Source organism: Hyla sarda, chromosome 1 (assembly GCF_029499605.1).
Source record: "Hyla sarda isolate aHylSar1 chromosome 1, aHylSar1.hap1, whole genome shotgun sequence".
NCBI lineage: Eukaryota > Metazoa > Chordata > Amphibia > Anura > Hylidae > Hyla > Hyla sarda.
In genome coordinates, this window is record NC_079189.1 from 389,805,303 (window position 1) to 389,832,461 (window position 27,159).

The 27,159-nt window shown below is 40.8% G+C and overlaps 1 protein-coding gene and 1 long non-coding RNA gene across 7 annotated transcripts in view; one reads left to right on the forward strand and one right to left on the reverse strand.

The window, feature by feature from the left end:
* Positions 1-20,592, forward strand: part of LOC130276299 (uncharacterized) — a 38,906-nt gene extending 18,314 nt beyond the window's left edge. Inside the window, exons 3-6 of one of the 2 annotated variants that reach the window (XR_008845076.1) lie at positions 8,666-8,904; positions 11,811-11,997; positions 13,283-15,706; positions 20,364-20,592. This is a non-coding gene — a long non-coding RNA (uncharacterized LOC130276299). Of the gene's footprint in view, positions 1-8,665; positions 8,905-11,810; positions 11,998-13,282; positions 16,040-20,363 lie in introns of those variants that run through there. The other variant, XR_008845075.1, reaches the window with a different exon arrangement.
* Positions 1-27,159, reverse strand: part of SEMA4D (semaphorin 4D) — an 87,440-nt gene that overhangs the window by 13,119 nt on the left and 47,162 nt on the right. For all 5 annotated transcript variants that reach the window (XM_056525460.1, XM_056525451.1, XM_056525468.1 and 2 more), the window contains exons 2-15: positions 26,235-26,313; positions 20,622-20,885; positions 19,890-20,035; positions 19,199-19,261; positions 18,276-18,374; positions 18,020-18,113; positions 17,599-17,715; positions 16,050-16,201; positions 8,664-8,836; positions 8,255-8,411; positions 6,798-7,020; positions 5,153-5,268; positions 4,749-4,921; positions 3,602-3,645 (exon numbers count right to left, since the gene is read on the reverse strand). In XM_056525460.1, the coding sequence (XP_056381435.1) occupies positions 3,602-3,645; positions 4,749-4,921; positions 5,153-5,268; positions 6,798-7,020; positions 8,255-8,411; positions 8,664-8,836; positions 16,050-16,201; positions 17,599-17,715; positions 18,020-18,113; positions 18,276-18,374; positions 19,199-19,261; positions 19,890-20,035; positions 20,622-20,718 (1,654 nt within the window). In that variant the 5' untranslated portion in view covers positions 20,719-20,885; positions 26,235-26,313. The remainder of the gene's footprint in view (positions 1-3,601; positions 3,646-4,748; positions 4,922-5,152; positions 5,269-6,797; positions 7,021-8,254; positions 8,412-8,663; positions 8,837-16,049; positions 16,202-17,598; positions 17,716-18,019; positions 18,114-18,275; positions 18,375-19,198; positions 19,262-19,889; positions 20,036-20,621; positions 20,886-26,234; positions 26,314-27,159) is intronic.

Consider the following 27,159-nt stretch of genomic DNA (forward strand, 5'->3'; position numbering starts at 1 on the left):
AATTTCACCCACCAAATATAGGTTTACTGGTTGCTCTTATTTCTTCTCATTTCAGATCCGTGTATGCAGAGGATTACAGCGGATTCGGAGGACTACTGCGGATGAACTGTTTTTTTTTTTCTTTTAATAAAATGGTTAACTAGGGCTTTGGGGGAGTGTTATTAAAATAAAATAATTTTTCCAATGTGTCTATTTTTTTATTGAATTTTCAAGCTTAGTAGTGGAAGCCGTGTTATTGACGGAATCCATTACTAAGCCGGAGCTTAACATTAGCCCCAAAAACAGCTAGAACTAACCCCCCAATTATTACCCCAGTACCCACCGCCACAGGGGTGACGGGAAAAGCCGGTACCAATTGGCCCGGAGCATCAAAAATGGTGCTCCTGGGCCTAGGCGGTTACAGGCTGGCGTTATTTAGGCTGGGGAGGGCCAGTAACAATGGTACGCATAGGGTTCCCCCTATTTTTATTCTCAGCCTGATACCAACCAACAAGCAACAGCCTGACGTTACCAGGGTGGGTGAGCACCATTGTTACTGCCCCTCCCCAGCCTAAATTACACCAGCCTGTTACCGCCTAGGCCCAGAAGCACCATTTTTGATGCTCCAGGCCTGTTGGTATTGGCTCTTCCTGGCACCCCTGTGGCGGTGGGTAATAATTGGGGGTTAGCACTAGCTGTTTTTGGGGTTAACGCTAAGCCCCGGCTTAGTAATGGATTCCCTAAATAAGACAGCTTCCACTAAGCCTGAAAATTCAATTAAAAAAAATATAACTTGACACATTGGAAAAATTATTTTATTTTAAAAAACACTCCCCCACAGCCCTAGTTAGCAATTTTGTTAAAATAAAAATAAAAATCCAGTTCATTTACAGTAGCCCACCGAATCCGCCATAATCCTTTGAATACACTGATCTGAAACGAGAAGAAAAAAGAAACACAAAAAATTGGTTAGAACATTTTTGGTGCTCTCCGCTGGGTAGAGCCTCCAATTGTTGCAAAACTACAACTCCCAGCATGCCCAGACAGCCATAGGCTGTCTGGGCATGCTGGAAGTTGTAGTATAGCAACAGCTGGAGTCTCCCCGTCTGGGAGGACACTGCCAGAAGGGTCTGTTCACATTATACAAAACGGACAATGTGAACAGAGCCTCACACCCTTACCAGCCTGGCTCCAGTCTGTAGCTCTGCCCCTAATGACTTCATCACGAGGGGGCAAAGCTACACTGACCCAGCGGTGACAGGGAGCGAGGGAGGAAAGCGGACCTCGTATTCTGTATACACTATGTACAGTTATCTATAGATAGCTGTATATAGTGTATACTGCCCAAAGAGGCTATAGGAGCAGGGAGTCTTGTCAGTCTGGTGACTGGATTCCAGGCTCCTGTATAGTATACACGGGTACACTATGCACCCCTGTATACTATACGGCCTGGGGAGGTGAGCAGTGATGCTGTACATCACTCCTCATCTCCTTACTCTCTGTGGACCGAGCGCTCAGCATACGACCCACAGAGTGGTACCCTGAAGACAGTGAAAACTGCCACAGGGGACAAATTTGGCTGTTTCCACACACCAGGAAAAACTGCCAAAACGCAGGAAAAAAGCAGTGGCTGTTTTTCTGGCAGTTTATCCTGCTGTTTTTGCTGGTGGGAAAAACCTCAGTGGAATCCTACCCTTAAAGGGTCATTCCGGGCAAAAACATCTTATCCCCCTATCCAAAGGATAGGGCATAAGATGTCTGATCGCGGGGGGCCCGCTGCTGGGACCCCCCGCGATCTCCATGCAGCACCTGCATTCTATGTGGGGCTGCGTCTCCAGTTTGTTCTGAAACCTCCGGGTTTCCGGGACTGGGGACGTGACGTCACGCCCCCTCCCATAGACATGAATGGAGGGGGCGTGGCGTCACGTCCCTAGTCCCGGAAACACAGAGGTTTCCGAAACTGAAGAAGCAGCCCTGCATAGGATGCGGGTGCTGCAGGGAGATCAGACATCTTATCCCCTATCCTTTGAATAGGGGATAAGATGTTTTTGCCCGGAATAAGCCTTTAATGAACACTGGGCAAGTTCACACAAGTTATCTACATTTTATTTATTTATTTTTAAGAGCCATAAAATGCTTGAAAATAACTAACCAGCATTTATTTTGTGATCTCGTGTTGATTTACCCTTTAGGCTCCTGTTGGCACCCCAGTAGTCATGTGACTTCTGCAGCCAATCAGCAGACTCTAAGATCAAAGGCCATAAAAGGAGCCTTAAAAGGAGTTATCCGGTCTAAAAAGAAAAAACGTATCACCTACCCGCAGGACAGGGGGATAAATGTCAGGTCGTGGGGGGTCTAACCGCTGGGATCCCTGTGATCTTCTGCCCAGTGCCCCATCTCTCCACATGAAAGAAATGTGTCGACCAAGACACAAAGTGGTGGCCAACACGCTCCCTCCATGCGGGTCTACAGCATTCTTGTATCTCCGGCTCTTCCATAGAGATGCATGGAGGGGGTATGTTGGCAGATAGGGGATAAGTTTTTTTAAGACTGGAATACACCTTTTAGTGAGGGATCAGCAGGGGATTGAAAAGTAACTGCTGGTTTAGAATTTGAAAGCATTTGGGATTCTTCTTTATATATTAAAGTAAAAAAAAAAAGCTTTCAAATAATAAGTAAGCAATTACTTTAAGCTGTTCCCCCTCTTAAAGGGGTTATCAGGGATTGAACTTGCCCAGACTGCCGCTGCCCGGCTGCTGCTAAAGTACCAGGAAGACTGCAGTGGCAATGAAGAAGTGGCGGTAATGTCAGCTTTTTTTTTTAAAGCTGACATTCTGGGCAGGGGTAACCCCCCTGTAGGCACTTCAGACATCCATTTGTATGGCCCTGGACCATCCGCTAATTGACTGCCACGGTCAGCTGACTGCCAGGGTGCCGATAGGAGCCTGAACTGAGGATCAGCACGGGATGGAAAAGTTTTGTTTTTTAAGAATAAAATATGAATAAAAAGGTTCACAACACATATACAAACTGGCTAACAGAATAATGTATGGAGAGACTGCAGCAGTTATTTATTTTGAGTAAAGGCACATTTTTCTTAAAAGGGGTACTTCACTGGAAAACATTTTTTTCTAAATCAACTAGTGCAAGAAAGTTAAACAGATTTGTAAATTACTTCTATTTAAAAATCTTAATCCTTCCAGTATTTATCAGCTGCTGTATGCTCCACAGGAAGCTCTTTTCTTTTTGAATTTCCTTTCTTTCTGACCACAGTGCTCTCTGCTGACACCTCTGTCCATGCCAGTAACTGTCCAGAGGAGGATAGGTTTGCTATGGGGATTTGCTCTTACTCTGGACAGTTCCTAAAATGGACAGAGGTTTCAGCAGAGAGCACTGTGGTCAGGCAGAAAGGAAATTCTAAAAGAAAAGAGCTTCCTGTGGAGCATACAGCAGCTGATATGTACTGGAAGGATAAATATTTTTAAATAGAAGTAATTTACAAATCTGTTTAACATTCTTGCACCAGTTGATTTAGAAATAAATATTTTCCAGTGGAGTACCCATTTAAATGATCCAAAGATGTTAATAATGCAATAATAGTTTGTATTATGAGAAAACATACCTGGGCAGAGAGATGCATCTCCATTTAATGCCTGGATCAATAGCCTAAAACAAAGACAATGTTTACATGACTGTCAAGACAAGGGAATTAGTGACTTAACATTTGTGGGGCATTTATCAATACATTACAGGTAAAAAAAAAAATTTGAAAAAAGAGCCTGTGCACGGTAGGGGCCTTTATTTAGACAGGCATCAGAGAGGCAGCTGTCATGCCCCCTCCCATAGACATGAATAGAGGGGGCGTGGAGTGACATCACGTCTCCAGTCCCAGAAACACAGATGTTTCCGAGACTGGAGCAGCAGCCGGCATAGAATTTGGGTGCTGCACAGAGATTGCGGTGGGTCCCAGCAGCGGGCCCCCCACGATCAGACATCTTATCCCATATCCTTGGGATAGGGGATAAGATGTCTATGGCCGGAATACACCTTTAAAGGAGTGCTGTAGTGAAATATAACTTCTCCCCTATCCAAAGGAGCAGACACCCCCGTAGCTCTTAGTGGTACGTTGCAGCGGTGCTAACTCCAAACTCTAATCTCCCTTATCTGCCAACTGGGCAAACGTGTTCAGGTGTGTCAGATCAGACACTTTCCTAGCCTTATTGTTCTGCACCTCCATACCACTATCCCTCCCCCATCTGCTTGCTCAGTGAGCCGCAGACTTTTTTCCATGTTGTCAATGTCCTCTATCTTGCAATATCTGCTTGCAAGTGAATGCTATGGGCAAAACCAGACACTTTTGGTTTCAGGCAGATTGATAAATTTGGGCCTGTGTGTCAAACCCGTCCCAGGGAGGGGAAGAGCAGGCAGGAGCAGTGTGCTTTTGGATCTTTGTGAGGTCCAGGAGGAAACCCAGCCATAAATAGAGATACAAAAACGACAAGAATTTCTAATGGTCTATTTAGAGTGTTAATATTGCATGTAGGAAATAAATTACGGTAACAATAAAACATTTCAGTGTAAGGTGCCCATAGCCTCTGATGAGCCTTCTACCTGGCATAAATGCCCCATGTTTTGTTACAGTAACAATTAATATTAAACTACACAAAATCCAAAGTAAATGCTCTCCTGTTTATGGAGTTGGCTATCTGCTATTGTGCCATATTTGTTTTTTGGCATTCTTATGACTATTTTTATGAACTGTTACATACCTGTCAGTATTAATCTCCTTGAGGATGTCAACACAAGAATTCTTGACTGGGTGCCAAGCACAATACGGGTCTCTTGTCAGTATGCACTCTGTGCAAGAAGTAAGCTTTTCACAAAAAGCAACAGGAGACTGCACCACCTCAGTGTTGGATCCAGCGTAGATGTATCTTTTGCTCTAAGATATAATGGACAGAAAGCATAAACTGTAGTGATTTGAAAGGTTAAATGGGAGATTATGATAAGTCGAAAGTAATTTTCAAAGTAATTTGAATTATCCCCACATAAATTGACCCCATAGAAAACAGTATATTGTAATTGTATATTTACACAAAAAAGCCTTGGTTATACTAAATATTTTAAAAGTAGTTTTTATTTTGCTCAAAGCAGATAAAAAAGTGAGGCTTACCAGTTTGTCTGAAAGCAATAACGTCTGGACTGACTGATGATCAGGGAACAGGACTATTTCTTCAATAATACGCATCTCCATATCATTACTGATTGCTTTGTGCAATATACCTTTATCTACAAAAGAGGTTTTTTTTATGATTATGTTCATTGCCAGAAAATATCCTACATTTGATGTGTAAAGAACAAGCATTCAATGTGATGCTACTATATAAGACTCTGAAAATCTATGCTGAAGAATTTGTGTGTATACATTGGCGGTACCGGCATACCATCCAATATGTGTGGTAGCCTCCCAACTCTCCCCTGACGTCATATGTTGGAAAAAAGAAGGGTCTGGCATCTTACAGTATCTTACTGCATGATCCTTTTGTTCTTGGGGAGATAAGCTACTGGCAGAGAAGTCTGGCAGTTTTTGTCTCCCCATCTTCCTATTAAAGGGAAAGTGTCACCAAATAATAATAATTTTTCATATTTTCTGACAAGATTTCCAAAAATATTAAAAACACAAACAAATGTATTTAATCTTTAAGAAAAAAAATTATAAAAGTTTTCTTATATCACATTCATGACCAGTAGAGGGAGCTAAAATGAGAATGTGAAGAAAAAGTAACTTGAAACTTGGCTGCTGCAAATTTGACCCACCCTTTCCCTGCTGGTGACCTCACACCACCCTTCCACTGTGCCATACCATCTTATCCCCTATCCTTTGGATAGGGGATAAGATGTATTATTGCCAGAGTACCCCTTTAAAACTACATTGTCCTAAAACTAAGTACATAAATGAAATGCTTTATCTTGATAGAACAAATTTATTAAAAAAAATTAAATAAAATGGTGACACATTCCCTTTAACTAATTCTACCCTGTACTGAGCCTCTGCAGAGTGGAGCTCCACTCTGCAGCAGAGGAGGCGAAGCACAAGGGAGGAGGCAGTTAATAGGGCCGGCAGCACATCACCGTGTATTGGGGAGATTGTGAACTTAAAAGGGGTTATCTAGGGAAAAACTTTTTTTTATATATCAACTGGCTCCAGAAAGTTAAACAGATTTGTAAATCACTTCTATTTAAAAATCTTAATCCTTTCAGTACTTATGAGCTTCTGAAGTTAAGGTTGTTCTTTTCTGTCTAAGTGCTCTCTGATTACACGTGTCTCGGGAACCGCCCAGTTTAGAAGCAAATCACCATAGCAAACCTCTTCTAAACTGGGCGTTTCCCGAGGCACGTGTCATCAGAGAGCACTTAGACAGAAAAGAACAACCTTAACTTCAGAAGCTCATAAGTACTGATAGGATTAAGATTTTTTAATAGAAGTAATTTACAAATCTGTTTAACTTTCTGGAGCCAGCTGATATATATATATATATATATATATAAAAAAGTGTTTTTTCCTCGAATACCCTTTTAAATACCTTAATTTCTTCTTCTGGCAAGTAAAAAATAATGAAATTAGTCGTCAATACTAAATGTAATATCTTTTTTTTTTTTGCTCTATAAAGATCAGGAGAACTTAGACTGTGTTGTCATTTGCTAGAAGGCAGTAAATCTGCCAACATGGTCTCTGTGACTTCATGGTGTTGTTAGTATCGCCACCTAACCCACTAAATAAAAAAAATAAAAAAAACACTGACAGCAAATCAGTTTACCTGTACTAATAAACATGACATCGTAAGAGTTGCCATCCAAGGCTTTGACCTGGTCTACAACTATCTGTGTATAGGTCACATTTTGATGCACAAGCTTGGGTCTCCTTCCTATGGGAGTCACTGTCTCATCCATGAGGGGGTGGTCTTTCACAAATTGCAACGTCTTGTCTGGAAGGTTTAGTGAGCTAGTGTAGTTCATGAATTTAGCTTCGTTGTTAATACACTGAAAGGGAGAAGATAATTTTTATGATTTAAGATTAAATATATTACTTTTAAAAGCAGAAAAAAATAAGTAAAAAAACAGAATGATTGATCATAACCTTATGAAACTACAAAAATGATGCCAAATTTAGCAAAATGGTGCAAGGATAGACATGTTAAACAGTTTTGTCTTCCCAATGGCATACACAAATCTTTTGCAGCAAACAAAAATAGCACAACATCAATTTGGAATTTTTACGCCCCTTTTTCTAGACATATTTCAAACCTGTCAAGGAAGGTCGAAATAGCATTTAAAATGCATAGTAATTCTGGAGCACCCATTTACTGCACTTTTGCCTGCACGATTTGTCAGAATTCTTGTGATTTCAGTAAATTTCTCTTGTAGACAAGTTATAACTAATCTAGAAATGAATTCTACAAAAATAATGCAATTTCTAAATTAAAACATACAAAGTAAAACATGGCCAAATATAGCCTATATTATATTAGTTCCTGTCAATTAAAGGGTGCCTCTAGTGCATTTTGGGTAAATGACTATCTTTCAGTGCTGTGCACAATAGTCATTTGTCCAAATTTGACGCCTAAATGTTCAAAAGGGTGCCATTTCCTGACTCCATAGCGCTCTGTATTATGAGACACAGCTTCTCCCTCTGTCTCCATAGCAGCAGTCTCCAATCCGGGACCCTGTGTAATGTGACTATGGCCCGCTGTGCCCGGGCTGTAAAACTATACATAATAACCTTTCACTTACCTGCCTATGATCCCCCGTTGTTCCGATTTCGCCGTCCCGTTCTCCAGTCCCTTCCACTTCCAGCGGGTCGGTGACTTCACTCTGCGCTCAGCCTATCAGCGGCCGCAGCAATGTCCCGTCGCAGCCGCTGATAGGCTGAGCGCAGAGTGAAGTCACCGACCCGCAGGAAGTGGAAGAGACCGGGACGGCGATATCGGAACAACGGGGGATCGTAGGCAGGTAAGTGAAAGGTTATTATGTATAGTTTTACAGCCCGGGCACAGCGGGGGAGAAAAGATTTAGCTTAGAGAACTCCTTTAAGATGACTGCTATGGAGCCTCATAGCAAAGAGTTATATACAAAGAGAACCACCATTTTTCAGAAAATTGACCAAGGGATAAGAGGGACGCTTTTAACATAAAAGCAGAATTTTCAGCTGTATTAAACCACTCTATACTTGAATTACTTGGTGTACATCAATAACTTCCTTAGAAGAGCTACTTACTGCTCCAGGCCGTGGCTTAGGCATTTCACCGTTAAACTGCACCCACTTAGTGTGTGCTTGTTCCACAGTGGCACTCTGCATGTACTTTCCCTTAGTGAAGACATCTTCCACAGTAGATAAGCTGTATGAACATACTGCCGACATGCCAACATTGTTACTTTAAAAAGAAAGAAATATGTTAAAATATTTGAACAGCTTTTAAAAAATAAATAAGAAATTCATAGACCAAAAATGCAGGATAAAAAAATTAAAAATAAATAGATCTATAAACTAGCTAATGGACTTGCACAATAACACATAACATATACACAGTTCACAGGAACTATTTCTAATGATAAAACTAAAGCAATCATGACAATCTAAATCAGAGAATTTATTACTGTAAAAAGTTATCATAATTTACACTTACAGGTGAGAAGTGAAAACTCCATAGACGACGGGTTCTTCCATTGGTGACTTCAAGATAAAAACATCATTGACAACATTGAAAATCAAATTATTTTCTGGCGAGTGACAAATCATCCTGGCTTTGAGAAATGTCGTCCATTTCTTCTGCAACGTTCGTAGACCTCCTTGATCACTCTGGGACATAAAACAAAGATGTGAAGATAAAAAGGATCAATAAAGGCTTCATGAAGCTAGTTATACAAGTAAGATCAACTAATGTAGATTCGGACAAATGTCTCCTAGGTACTTTGGTGACAGAATGTATTAAACAGCTTTGTTGTAGAGGATGGCCCAAAGTAGTATTTTCACACCTTTGCAACACTGCCCTTCTGTTAACACTTTTTGTCTGTGCTATTACTGTGACTAGGGAGAATAGGACTGCATTTCATGGATATTTCTGAGTTCAAGACCGTAAGTTTGCAAGGATCAGTACGTGCATTGAAATTTCTTTTTTTTTTTTACTGGTATACCACCAAATCTGCCAACAAGAGTTATACCTGCTGATTAGATTATAATATATATATATATATATACACACACACACATACATATACATATATATATATATATATATATATATATATATATATATATATATATATATATATATATATATATATATATATATATATATATAGATATATAAATAATATATATCATAGTAAAATTGAGTAGCCGTAATAGTCCAGTGATGCAGATGCAAATCAAAAAATGTTGCAGTATCTTGTAATACCTTATTTATTGGACTATTCTCATTCTCATCCTAGTTTATGTTTCTATAGCTGGACAATTTATGACCCATCTTAGTGTGAATTCTCCACATCTATTGTCTTAACCCCTGCATATTTGTGAGATGTAACCTGTGTCTTCTGCTTGTGAGCTTAGATTTGCTTTGGACTTGATAAAGAGAGGAATCCCGAAAGAGTGTCTCTACAAAATTCTGTTAGTCCAATAAAAAAGGGATTACAAGATACTGCAACATTTTATGATTTGCATTATATATATGTATATAAAGCATATTTAAACTGGTGTTCACTGCAACTTTATACATTAATTTACACACTGCAGTTTAACTGGAAATTTGTGTCAGAATAATAAAGACAGAAGACAAATGGCACAAACAGAATGATATGGCAACCATGAGCATTCATAAATATTCACAGCATATGTCATTTATGAACACATTCAGGTCAGAAAGCTGGCAGAATTATGTCAGTTGTTCCCAGTGGGTATGAAATATGAGGCCTCTGTTCATGGAAAATAAAAGCTTTATAAACTAACCACCTACTCCCCAACTTCTCTATGAAAGTAGTCTGGTAGATAAGTACTGAAAGACAATATTTAAACTGGTGAAGTTTAAACGTTATGTGGAGGATAAAAAGACTGACTTTTTAATGATTATATGTTACAGCTATTACATACAAAGTGATCAATGGTGCATGATACACTTCTCTGTTCACTTGTTGCAAAAAGTTATTTACTGTACATGTAGACACGTGCTGTCATTTTGACCTTCTTAAAACAATATCTATAAAACATGTATAACTATGTCAGAGTGCTGCAAAAATAAACAATCGCAGAGTAGGCAGTACCTGCATTAATAGGATATCATAGGGAGCATAGTGGAGAGCACTTGGGTCTATTCAAACAGTATAGTATAGAATCAAGGCAGGAGAGTATAATTTTGCATTTGCAGCACCCAAACTCTTATTTATTATTTCTACCTATGATACAAGGTAACACAGGCATTTTTGCAACACTGCTAAATATTAAAGGGGTGTTCTAACTTAGATTAACTTGTCCCCTATTCACAGCCTCTCTCTGAACAGACAATGAATGGAGGAGTGGAGGACGCGCCGACCCGCCACTCTATTCAACAAAGTCGGGGCACTGTTCTGACATTTATTTGCTACTGACCTTGCTCCCAATACATTGGGTTATATGTGGGTGAACAGGAGTCTCTACTGGGTTCACTTACTTAGTAAAGTTTTATTTTCGCCGAGTTAGCGTCCTCTAAAGAGTGTCCGACATCACCTCCTCTCTTGCGCTCTGGAGGCGGGTCCCCGCCGGCAGTCTTACTTCAGATTCTGGAGGAAGGCGGTGAAGCCCGCCCCTTGTTGCACATTCATTTTGTGCTAATCCACATCTTAGTGACGTGGAGTCATACGTCTCCCTGAGCACAGCGCTCTGCCTTCAGAGCACATGCACTGATGTTTTTACCCAGCTCCCACGTCATCAGGATTAGCACAAAATGAATATGCAACAAGGGGGGCGGGCTTTGCCGCCTTCCTCCAGAATCTGAAGTAAGACTGCCGGCGGGGACCCGCCTGCAGAGCACAACACAGGAGGTGATGTCGGACACTTTAGAAGACACTAACTTGGTGAAAACAAAACTTTACCAAATAAGTGAACCCGTTAAGAGACTCCTGTTCACCCACACTATAACCCAATGTATTGGGTTTAGTGTGGGTGAACTTGCTGACAGTTTTCCTTTAAGCTCAGCTCTATTACAGCAGAGCTGGGATCTGTGGAATCTTGACGCTGCTGATGCACTGCCGACAGTCACAGAGCTACAGCAGAGTAAGCTCCCTGCTGCTGCCGCAGCTCTGCGTTTCTGCTCGTGACTGTGGATTTCCTGCTGCAATCACCAGGTGATACACAGAGCTATGGCAGCAGGGAGCTCGCTCTGCAGTAGCTCTAACTACTGGCAGCGCATCTGCAGTGTCAAATACACCGAGGATGTGCTCCTGTGTGATCTTACCCTTATAGTAAGATTCTTTTGCCAACAGCAATCACAACTCAGATTTCAAACCAAAGCAATATGAGAGATGAAATCGGAGCTCTGACTGGTTGCTAAGGACAACAAAAGAGAACTTTAATATAAGACAGCTTGTAAAATCTCACCCCCTAGGTCTCTGCCAAAAATGCAGCACAGTATGTTTTGTACCAACAGATGATTTACCAAGATATTTGCACTCAGCAACACCCATACCAACTAATAAGATATTTGCTCTAGCTTTTCATAGATTCCAGTGTCTTCATATAATACTGGGGCAATATAGAGAGAGAAAAAAAAAACATATACATACCTACCCTTGGTCCCTTACAGGGCACATTCAGCTCTTTCCGGTCCAGAGATGCTCTTGTCTTCAGCATGCTTCCCCGACAAAGTCGGAGCAGAACTTCACTCAGCCTATTACTGGTCGCAGCGGTGTCCTGAGCAGGCAGGTCCTGGCCCGCAGCCTCTGTCGCCCGCAGCCTCTGTCGCCCGCAGCCTCTGTCGCCCGCCCGGATCGGTAAGTGGATCTTCGGCGCTGGTCCCCGTCGTTTCCCCGTCCTGCCCCGCCTATTGTGGGTGGGCAGGACGGGGAAAACTAAAGTTAACCCCCCCCGCCCACGATCTGCTATTGGTGGTTGCGTCACCTCACTCCTATCTCTTCAGGGGGATTGTGGGTGTCTTAGACACCCGTGATCCCCCTTATATTCCGGGTCATCATAGACCCGTAATGACGCGGAATCGCGCAAATCGCAAGTGTGAATTCACTTGCGATTTGCGCCGATCGCCGACATGGGGGGTCTGATGACCCCCCTCGGCATTTGCATGGCATGCTTGCTGAACGATTACAGCAGACATGCCGTTCCGATCTCTGCCCGGCGCGGCAGAGACCGGAGAAACATCAGGACGATCTGGAACGTCCTTGGTCCTTAAAGCCCAGGGTGCGGGGACGTTCCAGAATGTCCTTGGTCCTTAAGAGGTTAAAGGGGTATTCCAGGAATTTATTTTATTTGACTATGCTACAGGGGCTGTAAAGTTAGTGTAGTTCATAATATAGTGTCTGTACCTGTGTGTGATGGTTTTCTCACAATTCTTATGTGATTTTCACCCCAATATTTATTTTTAACAGCATACAAAATGACTGTTGTCTCAGGTTTAACCCAGGTTGCAATGCACCCGAGACCTGACTCACTAGTCAGCTGATGACAGGGAGCCTGTCTGCTTCAATGGGTGGAGCGATCGCTTGGTGGGAGAGAGATCAATCTGCAACTAATGCAACAGCTGTAGGCACCCTGATTGAAAACCACAGGTCTTTTGAATGGATGCAGCTAATTTATGTTTCAACGGGTGGGGCGGCTGATGTGTGGGAGGGAGGAAAATGGAATTATGGGATTTGTAGGCAAAACAGAAAGCCCAAACAGGGAATGCCAGTTCACAAAAAAAACTAGCCACAGTGTTATGGTAATCTCACAACATAGCCATTTAGCCCCAAGACAAGCGCAGATCCTTCCTAAGCATGTCCATTACTATCTGCCAGGTACGTACTAAAATCACCTTATGGTCGATAACCCCTTCAACTATACTGCTATTTTTCTTTGCCAGGCTCTGTTCAGGCCAAAAGTATACCTTTACAGAAGCTGTCAAAGGAAAATCTATATGAAATATACATGTCCAAAATATCAAATAAATTATAAATTTAATAAAGCATTAACTATACTTTTTTATAGTAGGTGTGAAAACCACACTTCTGTGTCTATTTATGTAAAGTGATGTAGTCTGATTTTTTTTTTCTTTTCTTTTTCTAGACCCAGTCACCAATTCAGAAGGTCACAGCTGAAATTTGTAGCTGTCTGGTTAGATGTCTCTTAGGGCCTCAGGTTGCCGTGGAAACTTACAGGTTTAGACTAGACATTTTCAGCTCCAGACTGTCACTATATTCAACAGGGCATGGCTTAAAGATCAGATTCATTTAACAAGAATCTGTCATTTTCTGTAAATTAAAAAGGACCTGTGGCCTCTCCTGACCTAGCTTTCAGTTACTACATGTATTCCTAATGATATACCGTAACATCCTTTCTTATACGCTTGGTACTGTGCCGTCACAGTTAGTCTTACTAGAAAGGTATAACTAGCCAACTTGGTGCTGCTTTCAGCATAGGAAAGGGGGCACTGACTTTAAAAACACCAATTGGATAGCATCTGAAAATGCCTCCTGGTAACACCCAGTTGTCAATTTGTTTATAAAATTCTAAGATCAAATAGCACAACAAAAACAAGAGAAAAATGCAAAACAGGTCAAGCGAGATGTCCTTAAAACTTCTATCGTTTGCCATAATGCTGTTCAATGCATGCTGCTGCATCCATTAAAGGGGTACTCTGGATAAAAGGAAATGTTTTTAAATCAACTGGTGCCAGAAAGTTGTACAGATTTGTAAAGGACTTAGATTTAAAAATGTTAATCCTGCCAGTACTTTTCAGCTGCTGTATGTTCCAGAGGAAGTTGTGTAGTTCTTTCCAGTCTGACCACAGTGCTCTTTGCTGCCACCTCTGTCCATGTCAGGAACTGTCCAGAGCAGGAGAAAATCCTCACAGCAAACCTCCCTTGCTCTGCACAGATCGAAGTGGCAGCAAAGAGTGTCTGAATGGAAAGACTACAAGACTTCCTCCAGAGCATACAGCAGCTGGTACAGGATGGCTTGAGGCATTTTTTTTTTTTTTTTTTTTAATTAGTAGTAATTGACAGTACAAATCTGCATAACTTTCTGGCACAGTTGATTCTAAAACAATTATTATTATTATTATTATTTTTTATCTACAGAGTAGCCCTTTGAGTTGGTGCCAGCACAATCTCTGACCAGAATTTTGCTAACAGCATAGTTAAATGTTGCTGCTCTGTCTCTACAACTCCTATTTACTTCAACTTGAGTTACGGAAACAGAAAGCTCGGCTGTTTATTGTAATCCCAGACATCTTTTGCCAAACAAGGTCCCATTCTAGAGATAAGTAGGACCTGCGCTCATGGCAAAGTATTAGGCATAGGTTCATGAATGTATATGGGAGGTTTTTTTTATTTCATAAAACCTAACATCGCCCAATAAATACTTATATGGGTGGAGTGGCAGAGGTTTATCTGGGATTTCAGTATCATCACCGCTACTGAAATGCACATGAACACCAATAAAAGTTCTCTGTGTACAACGGAGATTGTCCATTGTGAAACATTGCCAGCCTCCTCTATAACCAAGTGATAGGAGCAGGCAGCTGGGCTCATTTTTAGGTTTGAGTGATGACAGCTTAGCATGAATTTCCACCTGTCAACGCTGGTTAAGACAAAACACAGCCTGTCAGAAGCATCTCATAACACTTAAAGAAAATATGTGAAAGGGGGAGCGCTCATAAATTTCCAACATAACTCACTCCCCAAAACTACAATTAACATTAATGGGATCACAGATACATTTGCAGCAGCACAACCTTGGAATACTGTGTGTGCTCAAATCTATGGTTCTCTGCCTTGGAAAACTCCTGTTTGCCAAAAGGGCCCTTGACAACAAACTGATCCCAAAGTGTCCACTGGGGAAATTCTGTAGTCTTTAATTTCTCTGCAGCGCCACCACAGGGGAGATCACACATTACATAATCCCCATTTAAAGTGGACCTGTCAACAGCTAAACAGGGGTAAAAATAAGCCCCTGGCTTAACAGGGCTTCTAATCAGGATTCTGGCCATACCCTTTTTTTTTCCTCTTTCCTCTTCATAAGCCTTTATGTTAATATGTAAACAAGAGGGCCCAGGGTGGCGTCCACAGCATGGCCAAAGACCTAGGTTAGTTAGCCCATCTCCTGTTATTCACTCCATACCAATTTCCATTCACCCGACCCCTTTGATTGACAGTGGGTACTGAGTTATGCTGCAGTAAGCATAAGACAGTGATTGACATGCTGTCACGGTGGCCCCCTTTATCATTAAGTTCTCCTAATCTACTGTATACTTCAGCAGGGTATAGGCAGCATAATTTAACTAACATAGTATCTGTGTAATATAGGACAGGACAGGTTACCCAGAGAGAGAGTAGCTTTTTACACTCCCCAATCCTGGCCCAGGTTCCGTCTTCAATAATTACCTAAGAGTATATGACAATGTGTTTACTTAACAGAGAACCCCCATTAATGAGGAAGATGAATGCAGGGCGCCGCAGGAGCCAGAAGTAGCGCGGACCCCAGGAACAGGTAAATAAAAAAACGGGGATGGGGGAGGCAATGGGGCAGCAGCGGTCTCTGGCCGGGGCGGTGAGGGGACGGTGCGGGGCATTATCGGCAAGGTAATCTGCTGACATCATGACCACAGTGCTCTCTGCTGACATCTCGGTCCATTTTAGGAACTGTCCAGAGCAGCATATATTTGCTATGGGGCTTTTCTCCTACTCTAGACAGTTTGTCCCTCAATAGCAGCAGGGGACAGTTTATAATCATATTACTTCACGCATTTAAAAAAAAAAAAAAATACGTTGTTGTGGGTGGCGCAGTACTAAAGATTCTCTTTATATAAAAACAAATGTATAGAACAACCCACCTTACAAACTCTGGCTATTCTTGGGATTAGAAGCTTGTTGAAAAATTCATACTCTACAGACACTTCAGTGAAGAAGAAATAGATCTTGTCATCGTCTCCCTCGGGGTTATTTTCAGGTGCTCTGATAACATCTGCATGCACAAATCTGGGCTCTAGAATGAAAACAATAAAATATTGATGAACAACCAAAAGAATGTAACCTATATATAAACTACTTGAGCTCTACCACAAAAGTCCTGAAAGTGGTCTTTACACACGCTCAGCACTTCAAGGTGTCAGAACTGCATCACTCCCACAATAAATAAAATATGCATGGGCTGTAAGCAATATTAAAGGGGTACTTCGATTGGGGGGGGGGGGGGGGGGGGGGATTCTAATCAACTGCTGCCAGAAAGTTAAAACAGATTTGTAAATGACTTCTATTTAAAAATCTTAATCCTTCCAGTACTTATTAGCTGCTGAATACTACATAGGAAATTGTTTTCTTTTTGGAAAACAGAGCTCTCTGCTGACATCATGATCACAGTGCTCTCTGCTGACATCTCTGTCCATTTTAGGAACTGTCCAGAGCAGCATATATTTGCTATGGGGCTTTTCTCCTACTCTAGACAGTTCGTCCCTCAATAGCAGCAGGGGATTACCCCTTTAAGGCTAGAAACTAAAATAAAGTTTGAACTACAGATGGGGCCAAACAGATCTTCAGGTTTGTCAGTCATGCAACCTACATAAACACTAACTAATATGGCTCTGTTTTTAATTGTGAAATTTCCCAATTACATTTGATCCAAACACAATTTTGGCACTAAATAAGGGAGAACTATATTAGGACTATATTATTGTGTCCTAACTAAAAATGCTTAGATTCTATTGCACTTAACCTCTGTATTTATCACACTCGCAGAGGTCCAGGAAGCTGAAACAGAATTGTTTGGCAGGGCACTCACAATGGAAACCTTGTTGTAACTGGTGATTTCCTTTCCCTGTGTAGGATTATTTTTCCTCTTATTACCCTGCAGAGTCAATATTTTGTTCAATATTGGCAGAGTCTGTTGACAACTGAATGGCTATGGGTGGCCATAGATATCAGGTAGATCTTGTCATATGCTGCAGTTTGGGGGGTTTATTGCCACATTTAGTCAGGAAAAAAGCATTTAATCTGGACACTAGCCCTTAATGTACTTTTTAGTGACCTGGATTTTGTTCATAACCAGAAATTAAACTAAACCCCTAGCTTTGATGAATAGGATTTTACAAAAAAAATAAAAAATAAAAACATTTATATTTGATTTAAATTTCACTGCAGAGAAACTTTCAGTTGGAAAATGACAAATCTCACAGACCTTTCAGATTTTTCTAGATAACAATGCTGTGACTGGTTCATTGTATGTATTGATTTGAAAGAAGACCAGTGGATCCCACTCTACGTTGCGCTAGGGATCCACTGAGCTGTCTACAGATTTGATTGCAAGAGTAGTGATACATACATATTTATAATCAAATTGTAAATATAGACAAAAAATAAAAAGGCTAAAGAGGTCTACTGACTTACCATTAAGCCAAGGTACAGCATACTCTGTCCTCAAGTTGCTTTGGTGTTGTGAGTGTCTATATATGATTGGCTCACTGCCAAGGAAGGTAAAGGAGGTTCCTGAATACAAGTCTCCATCTTTAGGGAACAAAAAACTATATATTAGTTTTATGGTGTTTAAAAGACAGCTATAAAAAAATAAATAAAAAAAACTCTATACATAGTTTTGCAAATAAGATTTTTCCTTAAACCAGTGATTTAAATAAGAACATTTCCCTGTTACTATTTCTGAAGCATCACCTCCTTATATTAAAAACAAACACATACACCTTTGGTGGTTATACTCAAATAACTAACAATTTTGCACATTGCAGTTTTTATATATAGGTAGACTGTACACATTAATGGATTTAAGAACAGATGAGAAATAATGGGCACTTACCAACCATCACTGAAGTGTAACTCTGTGCAGGGTCAAATGGACATCGCCCTTTACCATCTTCATTTTTTCCCAGTAATTTAAAATTGTTTAATTCCTATAAATGGCAAACAAATCAATTTATGATACTGTGCAAATAGAGATATATGTCTAAATAGAGTTTATACTGTTACTTCCCCAATAGCAAATAGGTGATATCTCCCCACTCTATTTATCATGCCAACATGCGAAAGCAGACAGCTGCCTTTAAATGACTAACCAGAATGTCGCACACAGGCTGAAATGCATTTGTTCCACACACGTACAAAGCACTTTCATTAAATGGCTGCAGGACACGAATGTAATTCAGACACTCCATCTAAAAAATAGAACAAGATCAATAAGTACAATGAGGAAAAAAGGCAGAAATGTTGCATGTAAAATCTCATACATGTGCAACACCGAAGACATACACTGAGCAGGTTATTTATTTAATGCTATATAGTAGGTAAGATTTTACAAAATGTCACCCCCAAGCTGCAGATTTTCAAATCCATAGCATGCTCATTTCTTGTGGATCATCGCTGCAGATTTCATCACCTTTATCACATAACAGGTAAAATAATGGTGAACCTGCAGAAAAGTCTGCATTTAATACTTGCAGAGCTTGCGGCAGATATGTAGAGAGGTCAACAGTGGAACATTTCCACAGCATGTGGACCCAGCCCTATAGTGATGACCTACAATTTATAAGCCAACACAATCGCACAGGTTAACTCCTTGTGGGCTGCAGAAAAAACATCCAGCCAGTCCACAAGAGACACTGCAAAGATCCTGAACATCCTTGCAATGTCCACAGCTTCATGAAAATGCTGCAGCTGTAAAAGTGGGTGAGAGACAAGACATATACACTTTATTAGTGTCCCTGCCTTTGTGGGCACTGTACACACTATTCAGCAGACAGTAATAGACCTTCCTCTTTTCAATCCCGGTAATCACCTGACTGCCAGGCGTTTGCTGGTTGCAGGAGCTCCTGGGTCTTATGAGACCCAGCTCAGCTCTGCTGCCAGTGTTAAGAATCATGGGAAGAGAGCTGCACCACTTTGCTTTCCACATCTAAAAACTAACCGTCTATGGCACAGTGTTTTACACCCTGTTTTAAATTATATGGATTTACTTAAATTTCCTTTATAATAAAAGTACCTGTTTGGATTTGCCTTTTCGAGAACACTCCTCATTTTTTACTTCAGTGACCTTCCAGTAAGCCTAGAGCAGAAATGTAAAAGTAAAATGCTTAAAAAATAAGCTGGTATATACAACCAGAATATAGGACTAAGCTTAAGTATTATTTGATTATGATTTATAACAGTAAAAGCACATGCAGTAATATGGGGCTGGTATACTGGATTACGGGGCAGTCACAGCAAATGTGGGGTAGAGAACCATCAAAAAAACAGTGAAAGATAAAATGTTATCACAAGACTAACTTTTGTTTTAACCAGAGGAATCTATGCCCAGTCTTCTGCTGCAAGTCTTGTGACCTTTCACACTTTATTTCCATTTTGTCCTATAGATATGCCCCATTATTAGACTTTATAGACTAAAAAAGGATTTAAACTATACTACTTATGGCTCAGATACAACACCCGCATCTCATTATCTTGGTGGGAACAACAGAGCGCTAACAAAAAGTACATCCCAGCCAATACCCAGTCATCTACCAAGTTCCAAAAACACATAACAGTGTCTAAAACATGGGCTTGAACAAAACATGTAAGCCTTTTTTCTTTGTGCAAACAGTCAGAATTCTGGCACATTTTGCCTATTAAATACTGCCAGTTATATCCAGGTCACTAAATGCTCATAGGCAAACATATTAGTGATAAATATTCACCTCATGCTTCTTCTCCGATATATTCTGTGCATTCACTGCAAAAACCACTTCCCGGGCCCCGATATACAGAATATCCTTGTCGTCACTTAGCAACAATGTGGAATAGTTATAAATGTCTTGTACTTGAAAACGAATAAGGCTAATTTCTGGGGGGGGGGGGGGGGGGAACAAAAACAAACAACAAAAAAAATTATTTATTGCATTAGAAAATAGAAAAAAAAAAGTGGCTTCATATGTGTATACAATACTGGAACATATCATGAGCACATATATCTCCATCCACATAAACAGAAGGGGTTTTAAGTCATGCTATGTAATATATGTATTTAAAATATCTAGCACGTCAAAGGTTAGAGAGACTGAAATTAAAAGATGGAGTCTTCCAGTGGACTACACAGTCTCTGTAGTTATCAACATACAGTTTGCAGGGGTGAAATAAATTGGACACTGATAATTGTCATGGTTTCTTTTCAGTGGCTGCAAATAGTTAAAGTGTAACCCAAAAGGAAGTAACTGCATGCTGTCACAAGTTTCTTTAACTTCAACGCTAGGAAAAGGTTAAAAACAAAGCTGAAAGCTATAATTATGCCTGGGATTTACTTGAACAGCTGTGCGGCAAGAGAGTTTACCAATCACAGTAAAAATAATACGTTTAAGAGGTGGCACATCGCTGAGAAACCCGAGCCGCAAACAACTTTAAAGTGTGACTAATCAGAGCAAATCAGTCTTTACCTGTTTCTTGCCATGTGAGTCTTGAATCTGGGGCAAATGCTTCAGCCCTTAGTACGTAGCACAGAAGTGCGCTCAGGAGGTACACAGCCATCTCCATGTAAATCTTCAAATGGAGCAAAGACAGGTTATAAACCCAACAGCTGTAATGGAGGAGAAGTGATGGCCAGATCACACCAAAGTAGAGTCCATTACGTCTAGGTAAAAACTGACTGGAGTACGCCACAATGTGACTGCGATCACAGTTCTTCTTCCTTTATGCATCTTCTGAAACAACAATATAGGAAGTGTGTAATGAATGGTTACATAGCTATAAAAAGGACTTCCTACATATTCATACTGTAACATCAAGTAGGGGGAGAGAAAAAAAAAGCATGCGGAACAGGTGCACAAAATACAAGCCTGTATATATTTCTCTTACAGAGAATGTAATATTCTTTGCATAATTTATTACTTCATAATATTATTCATCTAAAGGCTATGGCTGCCTTTGTATAGATTTTTATGGTTCATTTGCCTCCTAAATGCAAAAACAGGCAGCTTTTGCTGTGCTAGTACATGAGAGCTAGGACAGGCAGTGTGTCCTGGATTCCCAGAAGACATGTCCAGCGTGTGTATTACTGGGACACATGAGCCAAGTCTGAAAATAGGAGCACGTAGAAAACTGAAAATCCTGGAGCCTGAAGATGAATGAGACTGCAGTCTAAAAAATGTTCTTCCTTTAATAGCTATAGCAAAGTACATTACAGGGCAAAAAAAAAAGGGTTTTCCAAAGCCCTATTCGCACACTGCAGGGACATTATGTGAGGCAGATTTTCACCAGAAACTCCGTAGCCTTTAAGACTATTAATTTCAGTAGATTGTGAGAGTTTGTAAAACAAGTCCTCCAAGTACTATAGATAAAGGGACCTGGACCTACATGAGAAGGAGCCATACTAGATGCTGGAACAAAAAGGTTTTCCCTTAAATGGCAATAGCTGTTGGTTGCCCTGGAAACTTTAAAGTAAAGGGGGATGGGGGTCTATGATGGAGCTGGAGATCACAGCTCACGTTGTGGTGAAACCAAGGCAGACTGAGTGTTATGGCATCCTTCTAGGAGACCAGCTTCGCTCCATGCTTGTAGGGCTACACCACTTTTTTTTCCAGGGCAAAGTAATTGCCGTTGAATGATCCTGCACAATTTCATTTTACTTTCTGTATTCAAAACGTGAAGAAAATGTGCCTGTGTCTGCCGCTTACCAGCGTGAATGAAATCTGGTACACGCATATTAAACACTAGCTGGGAAAGTTGCTCTTTGTTCGGAATTGCTAAGCAGGTCAACGTCTCACATTTCCCCAGCATCCATTTGGCAGGACATTTATCATTCTCTTTACAGAACAATTGTATTCCGATACCAACAAGTACGAGAAGACAAAAGCTGGCTAAATCTAGGCTGCCATCTCTCGTACAGCTTGTTGCTAGGAAACCTTTCAACTCCTAAGCAGCTTGTTGATGCTCATCATTTATTAAACAGCCAAAAGCGGAGAAAGGGAATGGGCAAATAAATGCAGTGCTAATGTACAAACCTGCCACACCGCACAGGGCACTGGCAAATGGCAGAAATGAATACCTCATGCAAGCTATAAAAAGGTGTTATGATGTAGCACAAAGATACACTACTTGTGCTCCACAAAAAACACAACACAATAGATGCAGTGGAAATGTATAAAGCAATATGTGCTGTATGTGATGGCTGGTAAGAGACAAATAGGAAATGCTCTTATGACTGATAAAAACCTTTAATGTGATACTGTGTGGGGGTGTGTGTATGTATGTGTGGGTGTGTGTGTGTGTATGTGTGAAAAATAGGTTGTGGTTACACTTTATATATTAAAAAAGCTGATAGAAAATTGTTATTTTGCAGGAGCTTAAAAAGGTGGTTATCAACTAAGCAAAGTTGGTAAAAACTGATGTGTACTCTATACATAATGTAAAGGAGTGAAAATGTACTGTTGAGAAAATTCTTTACATCCCTCATCTGACCACTTCCTAGTTCCTCTTAGAACGGAGGCCATGTTGTTTCCATAAGGTAGTACAAACACTTCCCCATAATCTTGTTGTTTGCTTGCACAGTTGAGACTAAATGACCAGGAGACTGCAAGTGCCATAAGGCAGCCGTAACCATGGGTCTATTAACACTTGAGGCTGCAGATTTGATGCTATGTTCAGTCATTTCGTTTATATTAAAGGGGTACTCCACTGGCCAGCCTTCCGGCTGCGTTCGGAACATTTATTGCCGAACGCTGTGCGCGAACTGCAGGGGTCGGCCACGACCCTCTATGCAAGTCTATGGAAATGGGCGTAGCGGCCTTCACGCCCCTTCCCATAGACTTGTATTGAGGGGGCGTGGCCGACCCCTGCAGCGTGCACACAGCGTTTGGAACTATATTGGGACTAACTTTACAGCACCTGTAGCACATAAAAAAAAAAAAAATCATGGAATGCCCCTTTAACCCCTTAAGGACTCAGCCCATTTTGGCCTTAAGGACTCAGACAATTTAATTTTTACGTTTTCATTTTTTCCTCCTCGCCTTCTAAAAATCATAACTCTTTTATATTTTCATCCACAGACTAGTATGCGGGCTTGTTTTTTGCGCGACCAGTTGTCCTTTGTAATGACATCACTCATTATATCATAAAATGTATGGCGCAACCAAAAAATACTATTTTTGTGGGGAAATTAAAACGAAAAACGCAATTTTGCTAATTTTGGAAGGTTTTGTTTTCACGCCGTACAATTTATGGTAAAAATGACGTGTGTTCTTTATTCTGAGGGTCAATACGATTAAAATGATACCCATTATTACATACTTTTATATTATTGTTGCGCTTAAAAATCACAAACTTTTTAACCAAATTAGTATGTTTATAATCCCTTTATTTTGATGACCTCTAACTTTTTTATTTTTCCGTATAAGCGGCGGTATGGGGGCTAATTTTTTGCGCCATGATCTGTACTTTTTTTTGATACCACATTTGCATATAAAAAACTTTTAATACACTTTTTATAATTTTTTTTAAATAAAATGTATTAAAAAAGTAGGAATTTTGGACTTTTTTAATTTTTTTTCGTTCACGCCGTTCACCATACGGGATCATTAACATTTTATTTTAATAGTTCGGACATTTACGCACGCGGCGATACCAAATATGTCTATAAAAAATGTTTTTTACGCTTTTGGGGGTAAAATAGGAAAAAACGGACGTTTTACTTTTTTATTGGGGGAGGGGATTTTTCACTTTTTTTTTACTTTTACATTTTTTTACATTTTTTTTTACACTTGAATAGTCCCCATAGGGGACTATTCATAGCAATACCATGATTGCTAATACTGATCTGTTCTATGTATAGGACATAGAACAGATCAGTGTTATCGGCGATCTTCTGCTCTGGTCTGCTCGATCACAGACCAGAGCAGGAGACGTCGGGAGCCGCACGGAGGAAGGAGAGGGGACCTCCGTGCGGCGTTATGAATGATCGGATCCCCGCAGCAGCGCTGCGGGCGATCCGATCGTTCATTTAAATCGCGAACTCCCGCAGATGCCGGGATCTGTATTGATCCCGGCACCTGAGGGGTTAATGGCGGACGCCCGCGAGATCGCGGGCGTCGGCCATTGCCGGCGGGTCCCTGGCTGCGATCAGCAGCCGGGATCAGCCGTGCATGACACGGGCATCGCTCCGATGCCCGCGGTTATGCTTAGGACGTAAATGTACGTCCTGGTGCGTTAAGTACCACCTCACCAGGACGTACATTTACGTCCTGCGTCCTTAAGGGGTTAAGCTCTAGTGCCACAGAGAAGGTGCTGAGCTACAGAATGTATGCCTTCGTGCTTCCAGCACCAACGCCTGTGCATCAAAAGAGGGAGGGGTAATGGAGGTGTGCATGTTGCAGCTTAGCATCCCCCTCTATGACACTTAACTTTGCAGACAGCCATTGACAGAGACTGTTAATTGTTTCATCTCCCTATCAGTCAACTGTCCATGTCTGCAGGTCAGACCATGATATAGAGCTCACAGATTTTCAAAAGTTAAAAAGAAAAATTTAGTCCATTTTGTTCTACCATCTGTGGATTTGTGACATGAACAAGCATAACAGATACCTGTACAAAAGTTCATTTGCCACGTTGGATTTTTTGTGTCATTGCCTGATACAGTCAGGCCTGGTACAAGGATTTTTGCCACCCTAGGCAAAAGCTAAATTTTGCCACCCAATGACCCCCAACCACTTGCTCCGCCCTTTGACACACCCCACCTTACTACTTGGGTGACACACTAACAAACCTCCTCTTCATGTAATTACCACATCACTGGAGTGATACACTAACCAACCCCATGCCTGTCTGCCCCAGATGCAGATTATTATAGTGGGGGGGGGGAGAAGAGGATATTGGGGGGGGGGGGGGGGGGGGTGATGGCGGGGTTTTGCTAGATGGGCGGGTGCTTCGTATGCTGGCTAACTTTATTGCTGTGAGCAGAGTGGCGCCCCCATCAAGAGTGTGCTCTAGGCGGCTGCCTATTTTGCCTATAGGCAGAGCCGGCCCTGGATAATGTCACTGACGTTGTTCATGACAACCACCAGATCTGTATCCCTCGATCTGGCCTCAGAGAAGGCAGAGTGTGCTTGATTTTTTTTTTTGCCATTTTACTGTATGGTGTTGATATCCAAAACAACTTTCACAGGCCAACTATAGTGAATATTCATTAAAAAAAATAGTCCATCGGCAATCCCTAATGATTAGCCAGCTTTAGAGGGTGCATATTTTAGATCATGAGGCTCTGAGCATTTGTATATATAATTATTTGATCCTACTGTTTAGAAAAAGGTAAAAAAAAAAAAAAAATCCTTCAAAGTATACCTGTCATTCCTAGAAACTGTGATTGGTGGGAGCCCTGTTCTTTCCACTGATTTTACCCATCAGCAGAACAAAGAGGTAAAATCACTTTGCCAAACACTATATTCAGCTGCATACAGAGAGCTGGAAACCAGTCAGACAGTAGCTGTACAGTATTTTCAGATCACTTGTTAGTTGTAGTAGTGATTGAATTAATAAATTAGAGAATTACTATTTATTTAATAAGCTAAATTCACGTCTATCTAAGCATCACGGAGGTCACATTGGTTCCACTGAATTCAAGGTTAGTAGCTTTATCCTGGAGGCTATGAACCGAGATCTGCTTGCATTGAAGTCAATGTCAACAGCTTGCCCTCACCACTACCCACATAGGACACAGCTGTGGGATAAACTATGCCCCTTTCTTCTTAATAACTACAGATAATATTGCTTTTAATACAATCAATAAGCCGCTACAATGTTTAGAACGCCTTTACCATATAGAAATCCTATTTTTCTGTTGCTGAGAGAAACGCCGTGGCCGCATTCTGCCTTATGCACCTGCCAAGTGACATCTGTGCAGGGAGGTAATTCACATATGCTAACATCTATTGATGTGGAATAAATTAATGTAATTGCGATGACAGCAACTTGCTGCTACCATATAGAAAATATGTAATAACAGGGAGCTCACAGCCTTTGTAAAGGTAACATACAGTACATAACACTTAGAATAGACAGACCTGCTCCTTTACTTGCACATGTTCGATGTGATCCAGAGAAGTGGACAGTGTTTCCTGCTCTTCGTTTATTTATCTTGACCTGAACGTGAAAAGAAAACACATACGATGTTTTGTAAGTATGGTGCTTTAAAGTAAACCTGGAAAGTAACATGAAGGAACACATGACAGTTTAGGCGCCGATGTGTTAAGCATTTGATCGAAGTGACATTGCTGTGTTACATGCCTTGGGGTGATGCCAAAAAATAATCTTTGCCGGGAGCAAAGAAGTCAGAGTGGAATGGATACATTGCATACCTAAAGGGCTTCCTAAATAGCCTCTGTACTTAACAGCTTGTTTTCTTTGATGTCATTCTTTTATGGTTAGATTTTTTTTTCTCACAAACTGGAGAGGTTTAAATGCTTTAAAAGGGGTTATCCAGGAAAAAACTAAATTTTTATATATCAACTGGCTCCAGAAAGTTAAACAGATTTGTAAATTACTTCTATTAAAAAATCTTAATCCTTTAAGTACTTATGAGCTGCTGAAGTTGAGTTGTTCTTTTCTGTCCAAGTGCTCTCTGATGACACCTGTCTCGGGAACCGCCCAGTTTAGAAGCAAATCCCCATAGCAAACCTCTTCTACTCTGTGCAGTTCCCGAGACAAGCAGAGATGTCAGCAGAGAGCACTGTTGCCAGACAAACAACAACTCAACTTCAGCAGCTGATAATTATTGAAAGGATTAATATTTTTCAATAGAAGTAATTTACAAATCTGTTTAACTTTCTGCAGCCAGTTGATATAAATTGATATTTTTTTCCAGGAATACCCCTTTAATGTTCACAGAATTACTGTTCTCATGCCACGTTCACTGCTGGAGACTCCATTACAGATTCTGTCCAAAATACCAAAGAAAAAAACACAATAAAAGCTTTGCTATTTGCCTGG